We start from the raw sequence: 27,894 nt of genomic DNA, 5'->3' as shown, positions 1-27,894 counted from the left end.
AAAATGAGGTTGTTCTCCTCCTTGGGGTATTTGCCTTCATCAGCAGCACAGAAGAGAACCTAATTCTATTGGAATATGAATCCTACAACACACTACAACATAATTCCTAGGGTGGGTTAGCTCTGACATGTTTGTTTTATCAAGGATAGAAAAAAAAAAAACATTCAGGAGTTTTTGGTTTGGTTTGTTTCCCCCTCCCGGCTTCTTACAACTGGAGAAACAGACAATGAAAATCCTCATTCTCTTAACAGAGCTGGGGTTTGACTCCTAGAGCTTTTTGCTGTTTCCTAATTGCAATATCCACCTGGGAGGGATAAGACATTGGAAATTGAATTTTGCTTATTTAAAGATTTGGAATAAATTTGACCTCTTGTCCCCCAGCTCCCTCTTCCCTCCTGTGTCACCAAAACTCTCTTTGTGTGGGAGGCACATCTCAATATCCCTGTTGATATTGCTGCAAACAGGCACAAAAATATCCCTCACAGAAGTGTCTGCAGGGGTTTCTCTCTTCCCCCACTCTTCTCTGAGTGTTCTGTGTCCTAAAAGCCTTGAGAAGTGGCAAAATTCACCACCCACAAAGGGGGGACTCCATGGGACACCCATTTTTCATCTCTAATGGAACCACACTTGGAAACTTCTGGAATGTTTTATGTGGTGCCTTAATGAGAATTAAGGTGCATGGAAGATTTTGGGAAGTTGAAAATGTCCAGCTTGGCCATGGGACGCTGTGAAAGGAGATGGATATTTTCCAGCAGGTGATATGGCTGAAGACCCAGGGAAGTCGGGCAGTACAAAAAGGGATCCTAAAAATCAGCTCAGATTAATGGGATCACATTGGGAAAGGCAGGACCAAGAGGTAAAACAGCACCTTTAACACCTTTGGGATGCAAAATCATCCAGGTAACCGCAGCCACGGTGTGGACAGCACTGAAAATCAACCAGAATCCCTGGATTTGGGCCTCTCACACCTTGGCAATATTTGGGCTGGGCTGTGGTGCTGAATCAGCCCTGCTTCCCACAAAGGGACAGTCCAGCATTCCCAGGGCTGGCAGGCTCCAGCCTCTGGCAGCAAAGATCATTTCATCCTTTTCAAAAGGATGCCACTGAACCATTTTTCAGGACCACGCTGACGGATTTTTGCCATCTGCAGAACGTTTTGAATTTTGGCGCAGAAAGTTTTGATTTTCTGTTCTAAAATAGAGCAACTTCCACTCATCCAGCGCCAAAATCATAATTCCCATGGGATGGAAACACTGGCTGGGGTCACACATCCCTCAAAATCACCTGTGCTGGGCTGGCATCTCTGGCCTGGCCTGCAGGAAACTGGGGAAATATCAGAGATGAGGGATTAGAATTCAAAGAAAAAAGGAAAATTTTCTTCCCCCCCTCCTCTGCAGATTTAACCCCAGTTTTATGGGGCAAAAATGAAACTGGAAACATTCCTGTGTGAAATAACCTTGATTCAGAACAACTCATTCCAGAGGGGAAGGGTGAAGTTTGCCATGGAGGGATTCATGTAGGGATTTTGCTGTTTCAGTGAAAATTCACTGATTTTCAAGGAATTTCAGGTCCCTTCCAAACCAAACCATTCTGTGATTCTGTGAACTGGGGGGGTCTCAGTCCTGAGGGATTTTGGTGTGAGGAAACAGGGAAACAAAGTGCAGCAGGGATGAACTGCACTGCTCAGGGGATGTGTCCAGTGCAAATCTGCCACTAAACCTTCCCCAGGAAATTCTTTAGTAAATTTAGCATTTCTAGTAAATTCCTGCTGAAATGATGGCTTCAAACACATCTGTGTGGAAGAAATATTTTACAGGGTGAGTTATCTTTTCCTTATCAGGTGGCTCCATGTTTTCTTGTTTTGTTTATGCATTATTAATCCTCATCAAAGCAAGCTCATCAAAGTTTGTGTGAGGTTCTTTTTTTCTTTATTATCTGTCTTTTTTTTTTTTAATTTGTGATAGATGCTGGGCAGTTGTTACTCTAACAAGTTCAGATTAATGCAAATGCAGGCACCACTAAATTAGAGTTGCTGTGGAGCTGTACTGATGTGTTGTGTTTGTGTTTGAGGCACTTTTTGGTGCTCCAAGAAACAATTCTGGATCAGCAGGGAGCAGCTTCCCTCTCTCACTGTTGGCCAGGAGCACCCCAGCTCTAGATTTTTTAAATTTTTTTTTATTACTTTGGTCTTTTATTTTATCCCTTATTAAACTTTACAAAAATTCTTTATCTTCTACTCCATTTTTCACACTTCCTCAGGAAAATGAGGTTTTTCCCAAAGCCCTCAGCGCAGCGCTGCCCCCTCCCTGCTCTGCAAGCAGGCTGGGTTGGAAATCTGTGGATTAGATTTTCTCCTTAAATTGTTTTATCCTCCTGTCGAAAAAAACCCAAACAATTCCCAGACAGTGACTCGTGCTGACTAATCCAGTCTGGGAGACTTCGAGGTGTCCCTGTAACCTAAAACCAGCAAACAAGCTTCCTAATTCAGGAGCTAGACATTCCAATGGGGACCTGGAGCTTCTGGCCTTTTATTTTCCTTCTCCTCAGGGTTAAACACGCTTTTATCTGAGCTGTGCCTCCCTCCCCCGGCAGGCAGGACTTGGGATGAGCTGGAATTTGGACATTCCTTTCCTGCCTACACTTCAAAGTGCTGTTCCACAGGGCATCCCTGTGGCAGAGTTATTGGGAGCGCTCCAAAAGGGAAAACAGGTGGGGCTGTGCCAGGAGAATATGGGGTGCAGAGTTATTGGGAATGCTCCAAAAGGGAAAACAGGGAGCAGAGCTGGGGCTGTGCCAGGAGAATATGGGGTGCAGAGTTATTGGGAATGCTCCAAAAGGGAAAACAGAAGAGGCTCTGCCAGGAGAATATGGGGTGCAGAGTTATTGGGAATGCTCCAAAAGGGAAAACAGAAGAGGCTCTGCCAGGAGAATATGGGGTGCAGAGTTATTGGGAATGCTCCAAAAGGGAAAACAGAAGAGGCTCTGCCAGGAGAATATGGGGTGCAGAGTTATTGGGAATGCTCCAAAAGGGAAAACAGGGAGCACAGTTGGGGCTGTGCCAGGAGAATATGGGGTGCAGAGTTACTGGGAGTGCTCCAAAAGGGAAAACAGGGAGCAGAGCTGGAGCTGTGCCCGAAGAATATGGGGTGCAGAGTTATTGGGAGCTCTCCAAAAGGGAAAACAGGTGGGGCTGTGCCAGGAGAATATGGGGTGCAGAGTTATTGGGAATGCTGGGGCTGTGCCAGGAGAATATGGGGTGCAGAGTTATTGGGAGCGCTCCAAAAGGGAAAACAGGGAGCACAGGTGGGGCTGTGCCAGGGGAACAGGGGGTGCAGAGTTACTGGGAGCGCTCCAAAAGGGAAAACAGGGAGAAGAGCTGGGGCTGTGCCAGGAGAATATGGGGTGCAGAGTTATTGGGAATGCTCCAAAAGGGAAAACAGGGAGCACAGGTGGGGCTGTGCCCGAAGAATATGGGGTGCAGAGTTATTGGGAATGCTCCAAAAGGGAAAACAGGTGGGGCTGTGCCAGGAGAATATGGGGAACAGAGTTACTGGGAATGCTCCACAAAGGGAAAACAGGGAGCACAGTTGGGGCTGTGCCCGAAGAATATGGGGTGCAGAGTTACTGGGAATGCTCCAGAAGGGAAAACAGGGAGCAGAGGTGGGGCTGTGCCAGGAGAATATGGGGTGCAGAGTTATTGGGAATGCTCCACAAAGGGAAAACAGGGAGCAGAGCTGGGGCTGTGCCAGGAGAATATGGGTGCAGAGTTATTGGGAATGCTCCAAAAGGGAAAACAGGTGGGGCTGTGCCAGGAGAATATGGGGTGCAGAGTTACTGGGAATGCTCCAAAAGGGAAAACAGGTGGGGCTGTGCCAGGAGAATATGGGGTGCAGAGTTATTGGGAATGCTCCAAAAGGGAAAACAGGGAGCACAGGTGGGGCTGTGCCAGGAGAATATGGGGTGCAGAGTTATTGGGAATGCTCCAAAAGGGAAAACAGGGAGCAGAGCTGGGGCTGTGCCAGGAGAATATGGGGTGCAGAGTTATTGGGAGGGCTCCAAAAGGGAAAACAGGTGGGGCTGTGCCAGGAGAATATGGGGTGCAAAATTACTGGGAGTGCTCCAAAAGGGAAAACAGGTGGGGCTGTGCCAGGAGAATATGGGGTGCAGAGTTATTGGGAATGCTCCAAAAGGGAAAACAGGTGGGGCTGTGCCAGGAGAACAGGGGGTGCCTGTGGTGCCTTGGGAAGGCTGACCCAGAGCAGAGGCTGGGCAGAGTTACAGAATAAATTCTGTATTTATTTACAGAATAAATAGCGATTTATTCAAAGGATTTCCTCCATGGATGCACCTTGGGCAGCACCAGAGCCCAGCCAGGGCTGCACCCAAGATGAACCAAAATGGCCCCAAAATGCACGGCCGGGCACGGGCTCTGTCCCTGTGTCAGTTCTGGTTTGTTGGATTTGGCCCTTTCCTGACCCACAGATGGGGCAGCTGAGAGGGTTTTAAAAACTTTTATTCTATTTCCAGTCTCATGTGAAGGGCGAGACAATACAGATGTTATAATTCACAATCAGAAGCCAATTATTTCCTAATTACAATGCACTGTAAGCGTTTCTTGGCCTGTCAGCTTTGCCACACCTTGCTGTAATTGCCTTAAAACCAATTATCTAAAATTACCCCTCATGGGTCCCACAATTCACCTTTCACAGTTTTATTTCTCCAAACTGTCCAGTCTTATTTACAAAACCATCCTTTGAAACTTGTTCCCAGCTCCATTTCTCCCTCAGCAATGTCTGTCCCGTCCCAGGGCATTTCTCAGTCAGCATTTCTTGTCTCAAGGTTTGCACACAGATGCACAAACGGTGTGAGCCTCCTGTCAAACTTGAAAAATCCTCTACAAATTAATTTTCCACATTTGCACCTTGCAGTTCATTGTCCCATTCCAGCTTCAGCCCAGGCAGTCCCACCCTGCTTGTTTTTCTCTCTGCAGCCCACGGGGTTTGTGCTCCTGGGCTGAGATTTGGCTCATTTGTCCTTGGTGCCCAGCTGGAGCAGGAATTGTTTTGTCTCCCTGCTCTGTGCACAGAGCTCACCACCCCATAATATGAAGCTTAGAAATACAGACTAAAGCAGCACACAATCTGAAAATATAAAAGCTCAAACCTGAGGCATCACGTGGAGTAACAATTGAGGTATTCCCAAATTATCCCACAGCCCTGGAAGAAACTCAGTGTTGCAAAAAGATGTGGGGACAGGGAAAAATCCTATTTTTGGCCCTTTTACAGAGCTGGGCTGAGTCAGGTTTTAGTCATGTCTGGAAGGCACGGGGCCATCACAGTGGCAGCAGTGACAGGTTTCTGAGCTCGGGAGGTTGTGACCAGGCTCTGTCTGGGAGCAGATAATGCAGTTTATTGTCTGCTCTGCGGCCACACACGCTGAGCCAGGCAGCAGCATTCCAGGGAAAGGGATCCCACTCCTGCCCCACAGCCCAGGAGGGTCCTGGAGCCACTGGGAAGGGCAGAAGCTGTGTGCACCCAAGGGAACACACAGCTGGGTTATTGATCCAGAAAATCCCTGTGGGGCTGGACACAAACCTGATTTATTGATCCAGAAAATCCCTGTGGGGCTGGACACACACCTGGGTTATTGATCCAGAAAACCCCTGTGGGGTTGGATACACAGCTGGGTTATTGATCCAGAAAATCCCTGTGGGGCTGGATACACAGCTGGGTTATTGATCCAGAAAACCCCTGTAGGGTTGGATATACAGGTGGGTTATTGATCCAGAAAATCCCTGTGGGGCTGGACACACAGCTGATTTATTGATCCAGAAAACCCCTGTGGGTTTGGACACACAGCTGGGTTATTGATCCAGAAAATCCCTGTGGAGTTGGATACACAGCTGGGTTATTGATCCAGAAAATCCCCATGGATTTGGACACACAGCTGGGTTATTGATCCAGAAAATCCCTGTGGGGTTGGATACACAGCTGGGTTATTGATCCAGAAAATCCCTGTGGGGCTGGACACACAGCTGGGTTATTGATCCAGAAAATCCCTGTGGGGCTGGACACACAGCTGATTTATTGATCCAGAAAATCCCTGTGGGGTTGGATACACAGGTGGGTTATTGATCCAGAAAATCCCTCTGGACACACAGCTGGGTTATTGATCCAGAAAATCCCTGTGGGGTTGGACACACACCTGGGTTATTGATCCAGAAAATCCCTCTGGGGCTGGACACACAGCTGGGTTATTGATCCAGAAAATCCTTGTGGATTTGGACACACAGCTGGGTTATTGATCCAGAAAATCCCTGTAGGGTTGGATATACAGGTGGGTTATTGATCCAGAAAATCCCTGTGGGGCTGGACACACAGCTGGGTTATTGATCCAGAAAATCCCTGTGGATTTGGACACACAGCTGGGTTATTGATCCAGAAAATCCTTGTGGATTTAGACACACAGCTGTGTTATTTTTCCAGGACTCCTGTGTGGATTTGGAACACAGCTGGGTTATTGATCCAGAAAATCCTTGTGGATTTGGACACAGAGCTGTGTTATTTTTCCAGGACTCCTGTGTGGATTGGGACACTCACCTGGGTCAGTTTTCCAGGACTCCTGTGTGGAGCTGGACGGTGCCTTGGGGGCTGATGGTGCCGAATGAGCCCTCGCAGGCCGGTGCGTGGGAGGCTCTGTCATTACAGCTCATTAAGAGCTGGGTGTGAAGTGCCACAAGGAGTCAACAAGGTTTGCATTCACCCTTAGCAGCCCCTCCTCTCACCACCTGCAGCCTCCAGCCTTGATCTTCATCACCTTCCCTGCCCTTTCCTCCTCCTCCTCCTGCCTCTCACAGGGAAGAGGGGTTGAGCTGGACATTCCCAGTTGTCCAGAGCAGTGGCACAACCATGCTGGAAACTGGGGAATTTGGGCATAGGAGGGATTGTCCTCAGGCCAGCTGCCTGGCAAGGAGGAGGACACAAGGACAGGGAGTGGGATCCATGGATCTGTTTGGGGTGGGATCCATGGATTTGCTCAGAGTGGGATCCATGGATCTGTTTGGGGTGGGATCCATGGATCAGCTCAGAGTGGGATCCATGGATCTGCTCAGAGTGGGATCCATGGATCAGCTCAGAGTGGGATCCATGGATCAGCTCAGGGTGGGATCCATGGATCTGCTCAATGTGGGATCCATGGATCAGCTCAGAGTGGGATCCATGGGTCAGCTCAGAGTGGGATCCATGGATCAGCTCAGGGTGGGATCCATGGATCAGCTCAGGGTGGGATCCATGGATCAGCTCAATGTGGGATCCATGGATCTGCTCAGAGTGGGATCCATGGATCTGCTCAGAATGGGATCCATGGATATGCTCAATGTGGGATCCACGGATCAGCTAAGAGTGAGATCCATGGATCAGCTCAGAGTGGGATCCATGGATCAGCTCAGGGTGGGATCCATGGATCAGCTCAGAGTGGGATCCATGGGTCTGTTCAGAATGGGATCCATGGATCTGTTCAGAGTGGGATCCATGATTGTAGTGGGGATCCACAGATCAGCTCAGATGCGATCATGGTCTGCTCAGATGGGATCCATGGATCAGCTCAGGGTGGGATCCATGGATTGCTCAATGGGATCCACGGATCAGCTCAGTGTGGGATCCATGGATCAGCTCAGAGTGGGATCATTGGATCAGCTCAGAGTGGGATCCGAGGATCAGTAGAGTGGGATGCATGGTCTGTTCAGAGTGAGATCATGGATCAGCTCAATGGGATCCATGGATCTGCTCAGAGTGGGATCACGATCAGCTCAGAGTGGGATCCATGGATCTGCTCAGAGTGGGATCCATGGATCTGCTCAGAATGGGATCCATGGATCAGCTCAATGTGGGATTCATGGATCAGCTCAGATCCATGGATCTGCCTTCCCTTCCTCTCCACACCCAGAGCTCTGCTGCTCTGTTCTCTACAAAATCTCTCAATTCCAGCAGCCTGCTCTGATCAAAAGAGCACAAAGCTCTTCTGAGCAGCCTCTTCAAAACCCAGCAGCAAATATTCCTGCTGAGATGCCCTTGGCCGTCATATTTTTGGGTTTGTTTTGACTATTGCTATTTGTGGCTTCTTTTCCTGCGTGTCAAAACCAGTGACAAAATAAAACACGTGCTCTGCCTCCCCGTGCACCTCGAGGGAAAGGCTCTTGGGTTTCACGGGGTCAGGGCAGGAATCTGCAGGGGAGGCTCTTCAAAAATACAAATGCAGTATTTTAGGGTCATGCTGGAAAGAAATGTGAGGGCCCACGCTGAGCAGGAAAACCAAAATCCACATCATAGATGGGGGTCCCGAATTTCTACCTCTAAAGAGGCACCTGGGATCCAGTCACTGTTTTCTCTCAGTGTTTTTGCCTTAATTTTGAATAGACAATGTGGATTATGGTTTGAGAGATGGGGCGTTGCTCTAGAGCTGGCAGAAGAAAAATGCACCTTCAATACTTTGCTTTGTAGCTGATTTTTCACTTCACTGAGAGGAGCAGCTGAAAAACAGTCATTGTATATATATAAAAATATATATAAATTATATTAAAAATATATAAATTATATATATATATAATATATATATATATATAAAATATGTAACAACCTGGTTGGGAAGGTGTCCCTGCCCATGGCAGGGGACTTGGAACTGGGTGATCTTTAAGGTCCCTTCCAATCCCAAACCATTCTGTGACTCCCTGATTATTGTGGAGAAGGATTTTACTGAGAACTTCTTTAATATCATGCAATATGTTGTGCAGGGCCAATATTAGAAGGTATTTTGGCTATATTTACAGATGCCTGGATACAGAGTCTAAAAATGAACCTTCAATATATTTTGCTAATTTTGAAAGCTTGGTACACCCATAGTAATGTTTCATTACCACTTTTGTTTCATTATTTATTTAAAGAGAAAAAAGCACAAATCTTTTAAGTTACATGACCTTAAAATTTGTTTTGGTGCTCCTCAAGGAAGCTTCAAACCATCAGCAGTGAAAAGGATCCAATCCAAGAAGGAAAAGATGAAGAAAAATGAGAGCTGTGGATGAATCTGAAATACTGAAATTTAATTGAGAAGCCTGGGATAAAATGCAATTATTGGACTTGTATAGATGCAAAATCCCATTTCATGGAATCCTGGGATGGTTTGGATTGGGAGGGACCTCAGAGTCCACCCAGAGCCACCCCTGCCATGGCAGGGACACCTCCCACTGTCCCCAATGTCCAGCCTGGCCTTGGGCACTGCCAGGGATGGGGAATCCACAACCTCTCTGTAAAATTTCCCTCCTGGTTTGGTGTCCTGTTGGATTTCAGGCCTTTCACCAGCTTAATCCACAGCAGGAAAAAATACTATTTTGAGAAAAAAAAAAGAAAGAATTTTAAAAGAATTAAAAATAAGGAAACCTAATTTTGACGTTGTGAGTGCCACGTGCTCAGCACCCTCCTCCTGATGGCTCCTTTTTCCCCGAGATGTTTTTCTTTTCCTCCCAGATAAAAAAAAATGCACCAGGCCCACGTGCATCCTTGTCAAACATTTTATTTGTCATTCACACTAATTATAATATTGAATTTACAGAGGAAACTGTGGTACAAAGAAAGAAAGAAAGAAAGAAAGGAAAGCAAGAAAAGGAAGAAAAGTGTTCATTAGAACTACAGCAGCAGTCCAGCTGCCCTGGGTAGTTGTAATGAATTCTCCTGTGGTGCTGGACACAGCCATCCCTGTGGACAGCAAGAATTTACCCTGGGGTGCTCTCTGGAGATTCCTGGAGTGGGGGGAAAATAAAACCAACTCCATTCTCTTTTCCTATCTGGTTCCAAAAATCAGCAGCCACCCCCTGCCCTCCCTCCCTCCTTCCCCAGGAAGAAAAGTCCCTGGTAATCAATCCCTCCAAAAAACCCCCAAGCTGATGGTTTCCCCTTCAGGAAAAGTTCAGTGTGAAAGGGAAAATGTTTTGTAAACATGGCCAGAAAATGCTGAACAAATTCCCTCTGGTGCCACTCTGGTGGGGCTGTGTCCCCCCTCAGCCTCACCGCCTCACACTGAAATTTTGGTTTGAAAACGAGCTGGGATTGTCCAACCCCAAATACCACAAATAACCCACAGATTTTTTTTTTTTTTTTGCACGTTTGTTTCTCCCCTACCACAAAAAAAGTGAAGGATGTTGAATAGAGACCATGCTATAACTGTTTACAAAAGTGAATAAAATGTAGTTCCTCTTGAAGCCTAAAAATAACTAATTTGGAAAAGAAATAAGTCTCACTACAGTATTTCAGCAAACACAAAGGTAAGTTCATTAAAAACACAGAAAAAAAACAAAAAAAAACCCAGAAAAATGCAGAGTAATTACAAGCACTAAATATTTTGGCTAGGAAGCTTTGGAAATCTATTTACAGACATAAATACAAGTAACTCTGGGGATGCAACCCTGGAAGGACAAGGAGAAAAAAGCCCAGTGGTCGGGACTGACCCAGTGAGGAGAACAAAAACCCAACGGGAAATGGAACAAGGCAGGAAAACAGGGCAGAGTTTTGCTCTGAGGACAGAAAACGGATCCGCTCCTCCCTGAATTTCAACCACAGCCACGGAAAAAGGCACCCAGGAAGCAGCAGCGAATGTTTGAAGAGCTCAGGGAATTTGGGATGTTTTGGCAAAGGTTGTTTGGAGGAGAGGATTTCTCTCCGTTCCCGGTGGAGAATTTGTACAAATCAAACCCTTCCCAGCAGGGATGCTCTCTGCACTACATTCTCCCTGCATTACAGCTCCTCTCAATGCCCTGGGAGCCAGCAGGAACTCTTAAATGACTTTAAATGCTGTTGGAGAGGGAAATATTTGTCCTCAGAGCCAGCAAAATTTCTGTTGGAGATGTTTGACGTGGATACGGAGCTGTGTCTTGTGAAAGGAGCAGCCAAGCTGAGAGTAAGGAGAGCCAGGAGCGGAATTTTGGGAGGGTGAGGTACCCAAAGCACTCTGCTCACTGCAGCTCCAGAGCAGAAGCACAACAATTCTATTTTTCTGATTCCATACAGCACCCAGGATGATAAAATTTTATACATATATATATATATTATAGCCATATAAAAATAGATATTTTTTGCATTCTAATTTGGAGATGGGCATGGGGGAAATGTTTTATCCAAATATCTTTTTTTCTGCCTGTTATGTGCTCTTAAAATATAAGAGGAAAGACATGAGAGCATTTTCACAGCCTTGAAAAACTTTGCCATCCTTAGTGATGGCTACAAAACCAAATATTTGAGTAAAATTTGGTTTCTGGCAGGTGAATACACTGAAACCCACAGTGATTAATTAAACAGATTAATTGCCAGGGATAACGAACTTGGCTTTTCCTTTCCTTTGCAGTGCTGGACATACCCAGAGAGGTTGGACTCCAAAATTTGGCTGCTGGCAATAAAAACATGAAAAACACTGAGAAATTCCAGAAAAGTGTCAGTAAGGACACAGGGAAAAGTGGTGGTGGCCAGTTCTGTATTTCCTCATCCTGTTCACACCAGGGAGAGCCAAATTCTCACCTTTAGCATGAGTGGAGACAAAGGAGAGGCACAGACATAAGAAATGTTTCATTTAGGGTCTCAGAGTTGCCAGCTCCCTGTTCCTGTGAATTCCTGGGTTTTTTAGCTTCCAGGGTGGGCGGGTTTCAATCCTGGGGGCTGAAAGGGCTGGGGCAGAAAGGAGGTGTCCCACAGGCCTGGCAATGTGGTGACAACAACCTCACCTTGGTGGCCACACTGAGCTCACCTTGGTGGCCACATTGAGCTCACCTTGGTGGCCACATTGGGCTCACCTTGGTGGCCACAACAACCTCACCTTGGTGGCCACAACAACCTCACCTTGGTGATTACAACAACCTCACCTTGGTGGCCACATTGGGCTCACCTTGGTGGCCACAACAACCTCACCTTGGTGACCACACTGAGCTCACCTTGGTGGCCACATTGGGCTCACCTTGGTGGCCACATTGGGCTCACCTTGGTGGCCACACTGAGCTCACCTTGGTGGCCACAACAACCTCACCTTGGTGGCCACAACAACCTCACCTTGGTGGCCACACTGAGCTCACCTTGGTGACCACATTGAGCTCACCTTGGTGACCACACTGAGTTCACCTTGGTGGCCACATTGAGCTCACCTTGGTGGCCACACTGAGTTCACTTGTGGCCACATGGGCTCACCATTGGTCCACATGATGTTCACCTTGGGACCTTGGGCCACCTTGGTGGCCACACTGAGCTCACCTTGGTGGCCACACTGAGCTCACCTTGGTGGCCACACTGAGTTCACCTTGGTGGCCACATTGAGCTCACCTTGGTGGCCACATTGAGCTCACCTTGGTGGCCACATTGGGCTCACCTTGGTGGCCACATTGAGCTCACCTTGGTGACCACAACAACCTCACCTTGGTGGCCACACTAACCTCACTTCTACCACTGGGCTGAACTCATGGAATCATCAAATCATGGAATGGTTTGGGTTGGAAGGGACCTTAAAGCCACCCAGTGCCACCCCTGCCATGGCAGGGACACCTCCCACTGTCCCCAGTGTCCAGCCTGGCCTTGGGCACTGCCAGGGATCCAGGGGAAGCCACAACCTCTCTGGGCACTCTGTGCCAGGGCCTCAAAAATTTCACAGGAATTAATTTATTCCACATATCCCATCTAACCCTGCCCTCCTTCATCCTTGTACCATCCTCCTCCTCCTGTCACTCCCTGCTTTTGTTAAAATTCCCTCTCCAGGTCACCTGGCCCTTCCTGGCTCCTCCAAGCTCCTCTCCTCTCCCTCCCTGCTGTGTTTCCCTCCCAGCTCTGTGAGCTTTGGTGGTCCAGTCACAAGGCAGATGTGAGAGCTGCAATCAATTACCATGTTAATTGAGAGCTGTAAGAAATTAGGGTTTGAAATGCACAGGATGTGCCGAATGGATTCTGCAACAGAGCTACTGCTCAGTGCTGGGGGACTTTTTTTTAGGGTGCTGAAGAGGTGAGAGTCCAACTACAGAAATGCTACAGCTGGGGGGGTCTCTGTATTTCTGTATTCAGCAGGGTTTCCAAACTTTCAATATTTATTTCTGATAAAATTTGGATGTTTTCTGTCTTTTTTTCAGAGCAAACTCTGGAAATAGAAAGGGTATTTCGTTAAAAGCACAAGACCATGTGTTTTAACAGAAACATTCTGGGCTTTTGCTGAGATCTCTTGAAACACTCCCTATCTTCTGCACAAAAACAACCTCATGGACAGTGAAAATTCTTCGATTCTCTTCAGTACCAAAGTGCTACTGCATCCAACTCAAACAAAGAAGCAAAATCATATATATATATATATAAAAAGAGAAAACTTGAAAAACAAATGGTTTTAAATAAGTCCAGCTGTTTTGCTGCCTGCAGCCAAGGATCTTTTTAATTTGAATCCTTTTAACTTTTTTTTTTTTTTTAAACATCAAACACTGATCTGAAGTCCTGCTTTCAAATACTCTCTTGAGTTGACCTGCAATTGTTTCTCTGGTTTGAGAGGTACATTAAATAACAATCAGCTCATTTGGGACTCACACGTGTCAACATCAGCAGTTTGGAGTTCAGGAGTAGTACAAGAGCTGCATTCAGAGCAAACCCTCAATAAAATAGTGCCAAAAACGTTACAGTGACATCTGATATGTTTGTGCTGGGGCGATGGGCGGCCGTGACGGCTCCTCAACCTGCTCCTAGTAAAACCCTTGTAGATTTACTACAGGGCACAACATTGGCTACACCAGCTTTAAATACCCCTGCTCTTCTCCCAGAAGATGCAAATGGAATGGGTTGTCCTGGCTTTTCTGGAGCTTTCCAGGAAGGGATGAGATTGCCAGCAGAGTGGGACGTGGCTTTTGTGCCGCACAGAAATCCTGGCAGCAAATCTCGCCCAGATTCCATCGGAGCCAGGACTTCCCCCTTGCCCTGGGAATCCCAGAACCAGGGAATGCTTTGGGTTGGGAGGGATCTTAAAGCTCATCCACCAAAATTGCCATGGGCAGGGACCCCTTCCACTGTCCCAGGCTGCTCCAGCCTGGCCTTGGGCACTGCCAGCATCCAGGGGCGGCCACAGCTGCTGTGGGAATTCTATTCCAGGGCCTCCCACCCTGCCAGGGAACAATTCCTAATTCCCAGTTCCCACCCAGCCCTGGGAGCCATTCCCTGGGTGCTGTCCCTGCAGTGGGCAGGTATTTAATTAGGGAATATTGAATTTGCCTTAGGAAGTATCTGTGTCCTGATTCTTGATCCTGAGGGTCACCACTGGTGACAAAGGAGGAGGAGGGAGAGATGACTCCACCACTCGGAAAGGGACAGAAATTCCCTGGGATTTTGGTGCCTTCCAGCAGGAACTGGGCACCTCAATGCCTTCGAGGACCTAAGCTGAGTAAAATGAGAGCAAGATAATTGTAAACAATATTTTTTAGGGAATTCAGAGGTCACTTTTGCCCATCGCTATTCCAGCGTTTTTTCAATGTGAGAAATTTGACTTTGGCTGCTACCAAAAAAAGGCAATTGCTGATATTTTTTTTAATATAGGCATATTTAAATAATAATAGTATCAACAAATAAGAAAAGTCTAAATATCAGGCATAAATATCAATCAACTCATCAAAGAAATACAGTAGTTGAAAATGACCCAAGGCTGTAGCCATTGTGTTAAAAAAAAAAAAGTCCAAGAGATAAAAAGTTAAATTAACTCATTGAAAAAGGGGCTGATTCTTTCAGTTGACAAAGCAAGAAAGAAGCAAGCATGATTAAAACAAAAAAAGAGCAAATTCTTTTTTTTTTTTGCAATTTATAAGGTGCCAAGAGAAATAAAAAAAAATTGATGCAAAGCAGGATGAGCTGCATCCTAAAAAAGAAAACAAAACAAAACCAAAAAACACCAAAAAACCTAAACCCAAAACAAAATAAAACAAAACAAAAAAAACCACCCCAGTAATAAAAAAACTCCATATTCTTTGGAATATACAAACAAAACAAAGAAAAGAAAGAATGAAGTCCAACATATAAAACCTCTCATTCACAGCATTGCGAAAACAGAAGCGTTCACAGTTTCCCTCTGGGAATCTTCCTATACTTCCTTACACTTAAGATATCCCTAAGATGCAGTAAACTCACTAAGATTTATCTTTGTTTTTTGGTTGGTTTTTTTTTTTTTTTTTTTTAAGGTTTTAAGTCTTAAAAATAGAAGTGAACCGAAATTCTCTTTTAGGGCTGTGGAGACCTTCAAGCCCAGGCACGTTGGGAAGCCACAGGCCTGGAATCAGGCTGGATACCCTTCTATCCACCCTCGCTACCTCTGCACCACCAACTGGGGCCTCCTCCTTCCCAGGAGCTCGTTCTCCTGCCGGGAATCCTTTGCCAGGGCCTGGCAACGAGAGCCACGGCCCCTGGGAGCGCTGACTTCCCAAGGGTTTGCTCCTGAAACTCGTGGATGAACGCGGCAGGGCCCGCGGGGAAGTTTCTGGGATCCCTCCGGGCGCCGGGCAATGGGAAGTGCGTGAAGTCCTGACCCTCGAGCTCCTTCCTGACCTCCTCATCCTCAGTAGGGCCTCCACACGGCCTCCTCCAGCCTGGCCGTGCTGGCCATGTTGGTGGGCGAGTTGCTGTGGCTGCCTTCGGCCTCCACCACGTCGCTCTGGTTGGGCAGGCTGGGGTTGAGCAGCGCGGAGCCCGTGGAGGCGTTGGTGCAGGGCGGGTGGATGCGCGGCGGCGAGCGCTCCCCGCCCGAGATCATGGAGAACTGGTAGGAGCCGGCCGAGGTGCCGTAGTACAGGTGGTACGAGGGGGAGCTGGTCTGGAAGGGGCCGCCCTGGGCCTGGGAGGAGCCGGGGTAGGGCGGCGGGAGGTACGTGTGGTACCTGGAGGCCGTGGACATGGCCGACATGCCGATGCCGATGGCGGAGCTGACGGGCGTGGGCGTGTAGGTGAAGGCGCCCGGGTAGTGCATGCGCGGGTCGGAGATGGACGGCAGCGCCGGGAAGGAGCGCTCGATGCCCACCCGGGGGTCGCTGAACGCCGTCAGCTCGGACGCTCCTGGGCAAGGGAACGGAGGGAGAGGAATGTTATGGGAGCGCCAGAATTCATGAGGAAAGGAGGAAGCTCGGAGATCATCCAGGCCCAGCTGTGCCCTGTGCCCAGCTTGTTGAACTGAGTGCCACGTCCAGGCCTTGGGCACCGCTAGGGATGGGCACTGCCAAGGCCTGAGCTCCCTTTCCATGGGCAAATTGCTGCTGCTGTCCCAGCTGAGCCTGCCCTGGCCCAGCCTGGGGCTGTCTGAAGCTACGTCAAGGAAGGTATAGGTTGGATATTAGGAAAATATTTTTCACCGAAAGAATAATAAAGTACTGGAATGCTCTTCCCAGGGAGGTGGTAGAATCACCATCTCTGGATGTGTTTAAAAGACTGAACATGGAACTTGGTGCTATAGTCTACTTGAGGTGTTTGGGCATAGCCTGGACTTGATGATCTCAGAGGTCTCTTCCAACCTCATTATTCTGTGATTCTGTGTTCCCTCTGCTCCTGTCCCTGTTCCCTGCGAGCAGAGCCCGACCCCCCCGGCTGTGCCCTCCTGGCAGGGCCTTGTGCAGAGCCACGAGGGCCCCTGAGCCTCCTTTGCTCCAGCCCCAGCCCCTTCCAGCTCCTCAGGGATTCTGCAGCCCCTTCCAGCTCCTCAGGGATTCTGCAGCCCCTTCCCAGCTCCCTCAGGGATTCTGCAGCCCCTTCCAGCTCCCTCAGGGATTCTGCAGCCCCTTCCAGCTCCTCAGCCCCTCCTGGGGCTCCAGCCCCTGCCCAGCTCCTTACAGAATCCCTGGAAGGGCTGGCACAGCCCTGCCAGCCCATGCAGTGCCAGCTGTGCCCCACGGGCACCTTGTGCCCAGCCCAGAGCACTCAGTGCCACCTCCAGGGCACACCTGCAGGGATGGGCACTGCAAAGCTCCCTGGGCAGCCCCTGCCAAGGCCTGAGCTCCCTTTCCATGGGCAAATTGCTGCTGCTGTCCCAGCTGAGCTTCCTCTGGCACAGCTCCTTTCCTCTCACTCTGAAATGTTCCACAGGAGAGTCAAATCCTGCCCTGCTTTCTCTGACATCCATGGAATTATGTCCAGTCCCATCCTCTCTTTCCCTGCCCAGATTAAGCAAGAGCAGCAGATCCTCTTTAGGAAGGATCCTCATCGTGACTCAGGTTAATGGAAGGTCTCATCTCCAGAGCTGGCAGCTCTGCCTGGTTAAGATAACAACAATAATTACGGAAAAAAAAATTATTTCCAGAAGAAAGACAACTTCTCCTGGCAGCCAAGGCGTGGAGTCTGCAGCCGAGGAGCCGTGTGCTGAAGGAAATACTCCTGAGGAGGAGCAGAGGGAAAACAAAGCTCTTGGCTCTCCCCACATTCAAGCTGGAGCAGACTGAGTCTGGGATTCTTGGAGCAGACACACTCCAGAGCCAAGCCCTGAAAGCTCATCAGGACACATCAGCCCACCTTGAGGAGCCTGAATTTCTCAGAAGAGCTCTGAACTTGCTCTTTTTGCTTCCTTCAGAATTTACCATCCTTTTTTTTTTTTCCCCTGGAAAATTAATGGGAACCCATTTCATTCCCCTAAACCCCATCACCTTTAGGTTTAACACGGGCAAACACAGGATGGGATGGAGCAGCAGGAGGCAAGGTGAAGGTGGCATCTGCCAGATTTTAAATGCTGCTTCCACACCTCATTCCTGAGAAACTCCCTAAAACTGCCTGGATACACTGTTCATCAGAGGAGGGTTCCTTCTGCCCTGGCAAAAGGCAGAGTAATGACATTTTATGTCAAGATGGTTCAAATATCTCCCACATTGTTGTTTTTCCTTGGAGACACCAGGTCTTCAGTTGGGAGGGCCTAAAATCCTCCTCAGATTTGCTCTTTGTTCTGCCAAAGAGAAGATTTTTTTTTCAAGTGTGGGTGACAGAAAAGGTTGTGACGGATTCTCCCAGGAATGCTGAATGACATTTCATGTAAGGAATTAGAACAGGAAAAGAAGGAGGCTGATGTGGGAACAAAACTTTTCCCATTTTCTTCACAAGGCATGGAGAAATTCTGCCAGCTCCAAGGAAAATCCCTGTGGCCATGGGCAGAAAAAGCAGCTCTGTGGAGAAGGACCTGGTGGAAAACTAAGGGGAATTCTAAAATTTTTTTTTAAAATTTTTGATTTCTAATTCTGTATAAATAAAGAATGAGAAATTTTACAGGCTTTTTTAAAAAAGAAATGGCTTTTTCTGAAAAGTTCTCTGCGTTTTCAGTCCTCTCTACAATGCACTTATCACCCAGACCTAGCAAATAATTTAGATTTGGTGTGAGGCTTTCAAAGCAAGCTCTACATGGCAGCAGCAGAGCAGGCTGGAGCACGTTCAAGTGGTTCCCTCTGATCTCAGGAGAAACCCTGAGCCTTCAAACGAGAGCAAGATGTGGAGTTAAAGGAGGGATTTTTGCAAAAGCTGTATGCAAATTAGAATGATATGGCTCTCACTCATTTCTAGAAAATTCCTGCTGCTGCACACACAGATTGCTTCAAGATGTGCAGGTCAGGGTGGCATTGGGGTGGAATTCACTCCCGTTTTTCTGGTGGCTTCTAAAGCTCTGCAGCAGGATTTGATGGACATGGGTGTGACGGTGTTCACAGGGGTTTTCAGGATGACAGAGAGAGGAGAATGTTGACTCCACGATCAGAAGTCTTGATTTATTGTTTTATGATAGATATATTGCATTATAACTATACTAAAAAGAAATGGAAAGACAAGTTCTCAGAAGGCTGGCTAAGCTAAGAATAGAATAGAAAGAACGATAACAAAGCAGCTCTCCCTGACTCTGTCCGAGATAGCTCAGTCTTTGGTTGGCCATTAATTATAAACATCTAACATGGGCCAATCACAGGTGCACCTGTTGCATTCCACAGCAGCAGATAACCATTGTTTACATTTGTTGCTGAAACTTCTCAGAAAAGATTTTAATAAAAAGATGTCTGCAACACATGGGAAACAAGAAAATCCAGTGCAACATCTAAAATGTCCAACCCCACCATCCTGCAGCCAATGTCCACCCAAAACCTGCCGTGCTCTGCTCTGGATTTAGGGGGAGGGAAGGAAACAGAGCTGTGATATCTTGGAATACCTTGGAATGCCATCCATTCCTTGGCAATCTGAATAATTCTAATCACTCCCTACACCTTCAAAGTGCTGCTTTTCCTCCTTTTCCTTCTTTTTTGACAGTGCTCTGTTGGGCTCCCAACCCCAGGAACAACCCTGGGAAAGTGGGAAGGGTCCCTGTCCCTGGCAGGGAACGGGATGGGCTTTAAGATTCCTCCCACCCCAAATCCCAGATCCCATTTTGGGATTCAGGTTGGACACCAGATGGAATTTCCTCCTGGAAGGGTGCTCAGGCCTTGGGAAGAGCTGCCCAGGGAGGGGATGGGGGTGGCACTCAGTGCTCTGGGCTGGGGACAAGGTGGGGATGGGGCACAGCTGGGATTTGATGACCTTTGAGATCTTTCCCGGCCCAGTCTGGGATTGGTTTATCACAACACAGCTCATTTGGGGAAATTCTCTATTTATTAAAATTCTCTGTTTCTCTGCTCTTCCCACAAATCCCCCAGACCCTCAGAACGAGCTTTGCCAGAGAGCCCCTGAAGGGCTGGGGCAGCACCTGGGCCACCAGTTTGTCACCAGGGAAGGTCCCCTTGGTGTGGAGAACCCAGGCTTGGGGACAGGGCCACCAGTTTTCCACCAGGGAAGGTTCTCTTGGCTTAGGGGCAGCAGGGATGGGGACAGGCCACCCATTTGCCATTGGAGAACTGTCCCTTTGTCATGGAAGGCCCAGGGGTGGGGACAGGGTCACAAATTTGCCACCAGGGAAGGTTCCCTTGGCATGGAGAGCCCAGGGGTGGGGACAAAGCCACAAGTTTGCCACTGGAGAATGTCCCTTCGTCATGGAAGGCACAGGGGTGCAGACAGGGCCACCAGTTTTCCACCAGGGAAGGTCCCCTTGGCTTGGGGGCAGCAGGGGTGGGGACAGGGCCAGCAGTTTGTCACCAGGGAAGGTCCCCTTGTCATGGAAGGCCCCAGTGTGGGGACAGGACCACCAATTTGCCACCAGGGAAGGTCCCCTTGGTGTGGAGAACCCAGGGGTGCAGACAGGGCCACCAGTTTTCCACCAGGGAAGGTTCTCTTGGCTTAGGGGCAGCAGGGATGGGGACAGGCCACCCATTTGCCATTGGAGAACTGTCCCTTTGTCATGGAAGGCCCAGGGGTGGGGACAGGGTCACCAATTTGCCACCAGGGAAGGTCCCCTTGGCATGGAAGGCCCCAGTGTGGGGACAGGACCACCAATTTGCCACCAGGGAAGGTCCCCTTGGCATGGAAGGCCCCAGGTGGGGACAAAGCCACAAGTTTGTCACTGGAGAATGTCCCTTCATCATGGAAGCACAGGGTGCAGACAGGGCCACCAGTTTGTCACCAGGGAAGGTCCCCTTGGCTTGGGGGCAGCAGTGTGGGCACAGGGCCAGCATTTTCCCCCCGGGGAGTGTCCCTGTGTCCCGGGGTTGGTCCTTACCCGAGAGGCGGCTGGAGAGCTCGGCCGTGAGCGAGGTGATGCCGCCGGCCCGGCCAGGTGAGATGGGCGTGGCCGGGTGCACGGCGGGCGTGGCCATGGAGCCCAGGTACTGGTAGGACTGGTCATAGGACCAGGGCGGCGAGGGCTGCACCTGCCGGGAGTCTGCAAGCACAAACACACCCATGAGTGCCTTCCATAAAATTATTTTATTTTATTTTATTTTATTTTATTTTATTTTATTTTATTTTATTTTATTTTATTTTATTTCATTTCATTTCATTTCATTTCATTTCATTTCCTTATTTTATTTTATTTTATCTTATTTCATCTTATTTAATTTAATTTAATTTCATTTCATTTCATTTCATTATTTTATTATTTTATATTTTTTATTATTTTAATATATTAAAATTATATATATTATATTATATTATATTATATTATATTATATTATATTATATTATATTATATTATATTATATTATATTACATTACATTACATTATATTATATTATATTATATTATATTTTATTTTATTTTATTTTATTTTATTTTATTATATTATATGTTTCTTATTTTAATTTTTATATTATATGTTTCTTATTTTATATTATATTATATTATATTATATTATATTATATTATATTATATTATATTATATTATATGTTTCTTATTTTAATAATATTATTTAATATTAATATCTATATATTAATATTATAATATTTTAAATATTTAATTAAACATTAAATTTATTTAAAATTTATTAAATATTTAATTATTTTAAATGTTATTATTTTTATTATTTTATTTTATCTTCTTTTATTTTATGATTTCATTTCATGTCAATTTTTTTTTTCCTTGGAAGCTTTTTTGCTGTTTCCCATTAATAACAGGCAGGAAAAATTATACACAAAATTACACACAAAATCGCTGGGTTGGAAAGGACCTTTAAGGTCATCGAGTCCAACCCATGCCCCAACACCAGAGAAGAAGAAAACGAAAAGCAGATTAAAATTTCCAAGGGGAAAACTCCTCCTCAGTCTTTGGGGCTGTGTGTCCACAGCTCTTTTAGCCAAAAATTGTCATGCAGGGCATCAAGGAGAGCTCAAATCCCACCCAGTGCCACCCCTGCCATGGCAGGGACACCTCCCCCTGTCCCCAGTGTCCAGCCTGGCCTTGGGCACTGCCAGGGATGGAATTCCATGCCAGCCCTGCCCACCCTGCCAGGGAACAATTCCTCATTGCCAGGATCCCACCCAGCCCTGCCCTCTGGCACTGGGACCATTCCCAGCTGGGTTTGCACAGGGATCCCTGCCAGGGAAGGTTCTGGAAGGAACCTGGACACAGGGAGTGAGTCCTGAGGGGATGGAACTCAAATCACAGGGGGAAGGCAGAGGGAATCAGAGAAAAGGATTAACAAAATCTGGATTTGGGTTGGGAGGGACCTTAATAAAGATCTTCCAGTGCCACCCCTGCCATGGCAGGGACACCTCCCACTGTCCCCAGTGTCCAGCCTGGCCTTGGGCACTGCCAGGGATGCAGGGATGGAATTCCATCCCAGCCCTGTCCACCCTGCCAGGGAACAATTCCTCATTGCCAGGATCCCACCCAGCCCTGCCCTCTGGCAGTGGGACCATTCCCCCCTTGTCCCTGCAGTTCCTGGGGGACACAGACTCCATAAAACCACCAAGGGATTCTTTTCTGCCCACAGGAACCCTTGGGATGAGGTTTGGAATCAGAGGAGCCCAAAAAGGAGTTGGTCCAAATCAGTTGCCTCAACTCTTTCCTGCTTGTTTCATTTTGCAGGTGAAGCTGAGATTTTGAAAGATCTCATTTTTGCATAAATCAAAGGAATCAAACAGCTTCCTCTCCCCTTTACCCACCCAAATTTCCCCTGCTATTTTTAGTAAAATCTTTTCTATTTTCTTCGGCTTTAAGAGCATCCTCCTGCAGCTCCTTTAAGACAATTGCCTTTGTTGAAAGAAAACCAAATGCTGGATGATCTGCATGCAGATAAAACTGATATCAGCAAGGAAGGGAAATTTCCCAAGTCCGAGATGAAGACTTTGATCTCCCATCAGAAAGCCCATCTGGAAAATATTCTTTTGTTGTTCTTTAAGGAGATGAGTTTTACATTTTGTTTGTTCCATCTGTTTACAAGGCAGGATTTATCCAAAACACCCAGCTTCTCAAAAGCCACTGCTGAAGCTGCAGATTGAAGTTGGATTTTTCTGCTGAGTAACAAGCTCAAATTCAGATATTATTAATATTTAATTATTTTTTTTTCAGGCAGCCATCCTTCAAAATAAAACCAGTTGTCTCATGTTGGTAAAAAAGCAACATCCAACTGCATCAAAAGGGCTTTAGGAGGAACAAGGAGCACAAAAGCTGTTGTGTTCTGGATTGCAGCATCACCTGGTTGTTAATTTATGGTCAGAGTTGATTCAGGAGCACAGGGAGGGACAGGAGGGAATCCAAGCTCCGGGGGTGGCATTAACACAGGTTGTTAATTTATGTTAATTTATGGTCAGAGTTGATTCAGGAGCACAGGGAGGGACAGGAGGAATCCAAGCTCTGGGGGTGGCATTGACACAAACACCCCAAAGCATCCCCAGAGTGAGCCAGGCCTGGGGTGACGCTGCAGCTTTGGGCTCTGGAATGGGGCTCGTGCAGCCGCAGCTCCTGAATTTCAGCAGGCACTCCATGGATTTCAGGATCTCTCCCACGTGCTGGACTCCCAGGAGCAGAATTCCAATAGGGAATCCCAGGCAGGACATGGAAAGTGCTTTGCACAGCCCAGGAGCCCTGGGTGTTTGGGGCTCTGCCACGGGTCCCTCTGTCAGCTCCTTTTCGGGGGCTCTGCTCAGCTGCACCCCAGAATCCCAGAATTCCAGAGTTCCAGAATCCTGGAATCCCAGAACACCAGAATCCTGGAATCTCAGAATCCCAGAAGGCTGCAATCCCGAAATCCCAGAATCCTAGAATCCCAGAACACCAGAATCCTGGAATCTCAGAATCCCAGAAGGCTGCAATCCCGAAATCCCGGAATCCTAGAATCCCAGAACACCAGAATCCCAGAACACCAGAATCCTGGAATCCCAGAACACCAGAGTTCCAGAATCCTGGAATCTCAGAATCCTGGAATCTCAGAATTCCAAATCTCAGAATCCCAGAATCCTGGAATCTCAGAATCCCAGAATCCCTGAATCCTGGAGTCTCAGAATCCCTGAATTCTGGAATTCTAGAATCCTGGAATCTTGAAATCCCAGAATTCCAGAATCCTGGAATCCCAGAATCTCAGAATCCCAGAATCCTGGAATCTCAGAATTCCAGAATTCCAGAACCCCGGAATCCTGGAAGCCGAGAATCTCAGAATCCCAGAATCCTGGAATCTCAGACTCTCTGTACCCCAGAATCCCCGAAATCCAGAATCCCAGAATTCCACAATCCCAGAACCCCAGAGTCCCAGAATCCCATGGGCGCCAGGAAGGAGGTGCAGGACAAGATGGAGGAAGCAGGATCCTGTCACACATTTACGGAACACTGTGAGAAGAGTGGATTGAAACCTGGTTTCTTTCTTTCAGTGCCACTGAAATGAGCACCCCAGGGTGGGTGAGGTTGGAGGGACCCTGGGGGTCACCGGGGCCACCTCTGGGTCACCCCAGAGCCCAGGGATTGTGGGATTATGTTCTGGAATGTTCCAGGAGGAGACCCCAGCCCCTCTCTGGGCTCTGCTCCAGCTCGGGCCCTGCCCAGGGCAGAAGTTGTGCCCCCTGTGAGGGGAATTGCTGGGCTCAGGCCCTGCCCGTGGCTCTGGGGCCATTGCTGGGCCTGGAGCAGAGCCTGGGCCTGCTCTGAGCTCTGCACACAGGGACAGACACAGGGACAGACACGGGGACAGACACAGGGACAGCCAGGGACAGATAGAATTCACAGAAACCCAGAATCACAGGGTTGGAAGAGACCTCCAAGACCATCAAGTCCAGCCCAGCCCCAACTGAACCCTGGCCCCCAGTGCCACATCCAGGCTCTGTTAAACACACCCAGGGATGGGGACTCCACCCCCTCCCCGGGCAGCCATTCCAGAACTTTCTCACCCTGGCTGGAAAAACCTTTTCCCTGCTCTCCAGCCTGTATTTCCCTTGGTGCAGCTCGAGGCTGTGTGCTCTGGGTGTGTCAGTGCTGCTGCAGACAGAGCCCAGCCCCAGGTGAGCACAGGCCCCTTTCAGGAGCTGTGCAGAGCGATGGGGGCAGCCCTGAGTCTCCTTTTCTCCAGGCCGAGCACCCCCAGCTCCCTCAGGGCTTCCTCACAGGGTTTGTGTTCCCAGCCCCTCTCCAGCCTCGCTGGCCCCTCTGGATGTGCTCAGTGTCCCAAGGTCCTTCCCAAACTGAGGGGCCAGAGCTGGGCACAGACTCCAGGTGTGCCCTCAGCAGTGCAGGGACAGAGTGAGCTCCCTGCTCCTGGGACAGCCAGGGACAGACACAGGGACAGACACAGGGACAGCCAGGGACAGACACAGGGACAGACACAGGGACAGACACAGGGACAGACACAGGGACTGCCAGGGACAGACACAGGGACAGCCACAGGACAGACACAGGGACAGACACAGGGACAGACACAGGGACAGCCAGGGACAGACACAGGGACAGACACAGGGACAGACACGGGGACAGACACAGGACAGACACAGGGACAGACACAGGGACAGACACAGGGACAGCCAGGGACAGACACGGGGACAGACACAGGGACAGACACAGGGACAGACACAGGGACAGACACAGGGACAGCCAGGGACAGACACAGGGACAGACACAGGGACAGACACAGGGACAGCCAGAGGACAGACACAGGGACAGACACAGGGACAGACACAGGGACAGCCAGGGACAGACACAGGGACAGACACAGGGACAGACACAGGGACAGCCACAGGCCCAGGCAGGCCCAGGCAGGGCTCAGCCCCTCTCTCTCCCTGGGCTCCTCTCCAGGCTGAGCAGCCCCAGCTCCCTCAGCCTTTCCTGGGCACGGAGCTGCTCCAGGCCCTTGCTCAGCTCCAGGAGCTCCTGGCCCTGCTGTGCTGAGGAGCAGTGCACAAAAGCAGCATCTTGACTAAAAATCAAATCAGGAACCGAAATCTCCATAAGAATGTCCACAAAAATCCTGGAAGTCCCTGCCCCATCCATTTCCTGTTACCTTCACCTCTGGGGTTCCTAAAGCAATGCCAGCAGCCCCAGAGACCCCCTTTATTAATCTCCTCATCCCATTAAGTCTCTCTTAAGTGAAGGTTCAAGCAACCAATCAATTTTCTGTCTTGGTACCTGCATTCCCAATCCCTGAACTCGCTCTTAAAGATTCCCTTTTTGCCATCAGCCTGGTTAAGGGCCTGCACTCTACTGAGGGATGGAAATACAGTGAATTATAGATGTACACACATGAAAGCAGGTTGTGCTGATAACCCCAGGCACCACCCTCCCAGTTCTTTTTAATAAAAAGTGGAGAAAAGCATCCCTGGAATTGCATTTTTATGGCCCAATTTCAGTACCAAGAGGCAAACCCAGCTCCCAGCAAAGTTTGCATTTCCAGCTGCTGGATCAAGGGCCTCAAACAATATTTTATTTTGAGGATATCTGCTTTCCTTCAGTTTTCAGGTTTCCCAAAATTAAACTGGAATGGGTTTGAATTGAACCCATAAAAAAAGCAACAAAGTCTTTCCTGCTTTCCAAATAAAGAGGGCTCAGGAGCTGGTAGCTTGGCATGGGGAACTGAAGTGGTTGAAGTTAATCTGGTGAAAATCTGCTGCAAATAAACGGGAGTTGCTTCCCAGCTGGGAATATCTGTGAAGAGATTTCCAGGCAGAGCTACTTCAACACAAATAACCCGAAGAGTTTTGGGTTGGCACAGTTTTCAAGCCAAACAGGATCCCCCCAAATCACTGAAAAGCAGCTCAAACCGACACAAAACCAGGGAAGCTGCTGCCCAGTCCTCCCACTAGCGATTACTTTCCATTTCTGCTTTTTATGGTGTGAGAAAACGCATTTCAAACATGCAAACAGTTATTAATTGCAGGCAGCCCCTGCAGGGCCAGAATTATGGTGCAATAATTCACACCTCTCCACAATCACGAGCTCTCCCGTGCCCTTCCCTCCCGCCTCACACCCCATTAAGCGCCGACTATTGAACCATCATCTTTCGTGTCTCGTCTTGTTTTATTGCCCCGAAATCGCCGCGTTCTGCGGGCGGGCGCTCAGCAGCTGTAATTAACAGCTGTAATTAACCCGTGCAGATGTTGCGCAACCTTTAACGATTTAACCAAGCGCGCTCCGAGGGGAGGGACTGGGGTGAAAAAGAAACTACCGAGGAGAGCGGGGCTCCCCTTGGCGGGGTGCTCGGGCTGCTTTCCCGGCTGTTTCCCGGTTGTTTCCCAGCTGTTTCCCCAGATGTTTCCCCAGATGTTCGCTGGCCCAGCTGTGCCCGCGGGGTGCAGTTACGCGCTGTGGCCGCTGGGTGGCGCTGGCGCTCCGGGCAGCGCCGGCCCCGTGGAGCCCCCGGAGCCTCGTGAGCCCCCCAAAAACCCCAAAACCCCCTGACCCCCAAAACCCAAAACCCCCTGACTACCCGAGCCCCCTGAGCCCCCCAAAAACCCCAAAACCCCCTGACCTACCCCGGACCCTCCTGAGCCCCCCAAAAGCCCCCGGACCCTCCTGAGCCCCCCAAAAACCCCCCGGACCCCCCTGAGTCCCCCAAAAACCCAAAACCCCTGACCTCCCCCGGACCCCCTTGAGCCCCCCAAAACCTCCTGAAGCCCATAGCCCCCCGGAACCCCTGAACCCCTGAGTCGCCCAAACCCCCTGAGCCCCTGATCCCCGGATCCCTCTGACCCCCCCAAAACCCCCTGAGCTTCCCTGGACACCCCTAAACCCTCCAAAACCCCCCTGAACCCCCGCGACCCCCTCAGAACCCCCTGAACCCTGAGCTCCCGGACCCCCTGAGCACCCTGAACTCCTCTGGAACCCCCTGAACCTCCCGGACCCTCCTGAGGCCCCCCCGGACCCTCCTGAGCCACCTGAGCTCCCTCGGACCCTCCTGAGTCCCCCCTGAGACCCCCCAGATCCTCCTGAACCCCTCCGGACTCCCCTGAGCTCCCTCAAATCCCCCTAAACCTCCCCCGAGCCCCTCCTGAGCTCCCCAGACCCCCCTGAACCCCCCAAACCCCCGAGCTGCAGCTCCCCCGAGCCCTCAGAGCTCTCTGGGAACGGCTC

General features: G+C 48.9%; 1 protein-coding gene across 1 annotated transcript; it reads right to left on the bottom strand.

Annotated features, from left to right (window-relative positions):
- Positions 1–14,912: 14,912 nt before the first annotated feature.
- Positions 14,913–20,812, bottom strand: LOC135454289 (runt-related transcription factor 1-like). The gene is made up of 2 exons (XM_064730367.1): positions 20,629–20,812; positions 14,913–16,085 (listed from the first exon to the last, which is right to left on the bottom strand). Exons 1-2 carry the CDS (start codon positions 20,810–20,812, stop codon positions 15,592–15,594), a joined length of 678 nt encoding a protein of 225 aa, XP_064586437.1. The 3' UTR covers positions 14,913–15,591.
- Positions 20,813–27,894: the final 7,082 nt, after the last annotated feature.

Source organism: Zonotrichia leucophrys, chromosome 1 (genome assembly GCF_028769735.1).
Source record: "Zonotrichia leucophrys gambelii isolate GWCS_2022_RI chromosome 1, RI_Zleu_2.0, whole genome shotgun sequence".
Classification (NCBI taxonomy): Eukaryota; Metazoa; Chordata; class Aves; order Passeriformes; family Passerellidae; genus Zonotrichia; species Zonotrichia leucophrys.
This window is presented reverse-complemented; position numbering and strand designations above follow the sequence as displayed.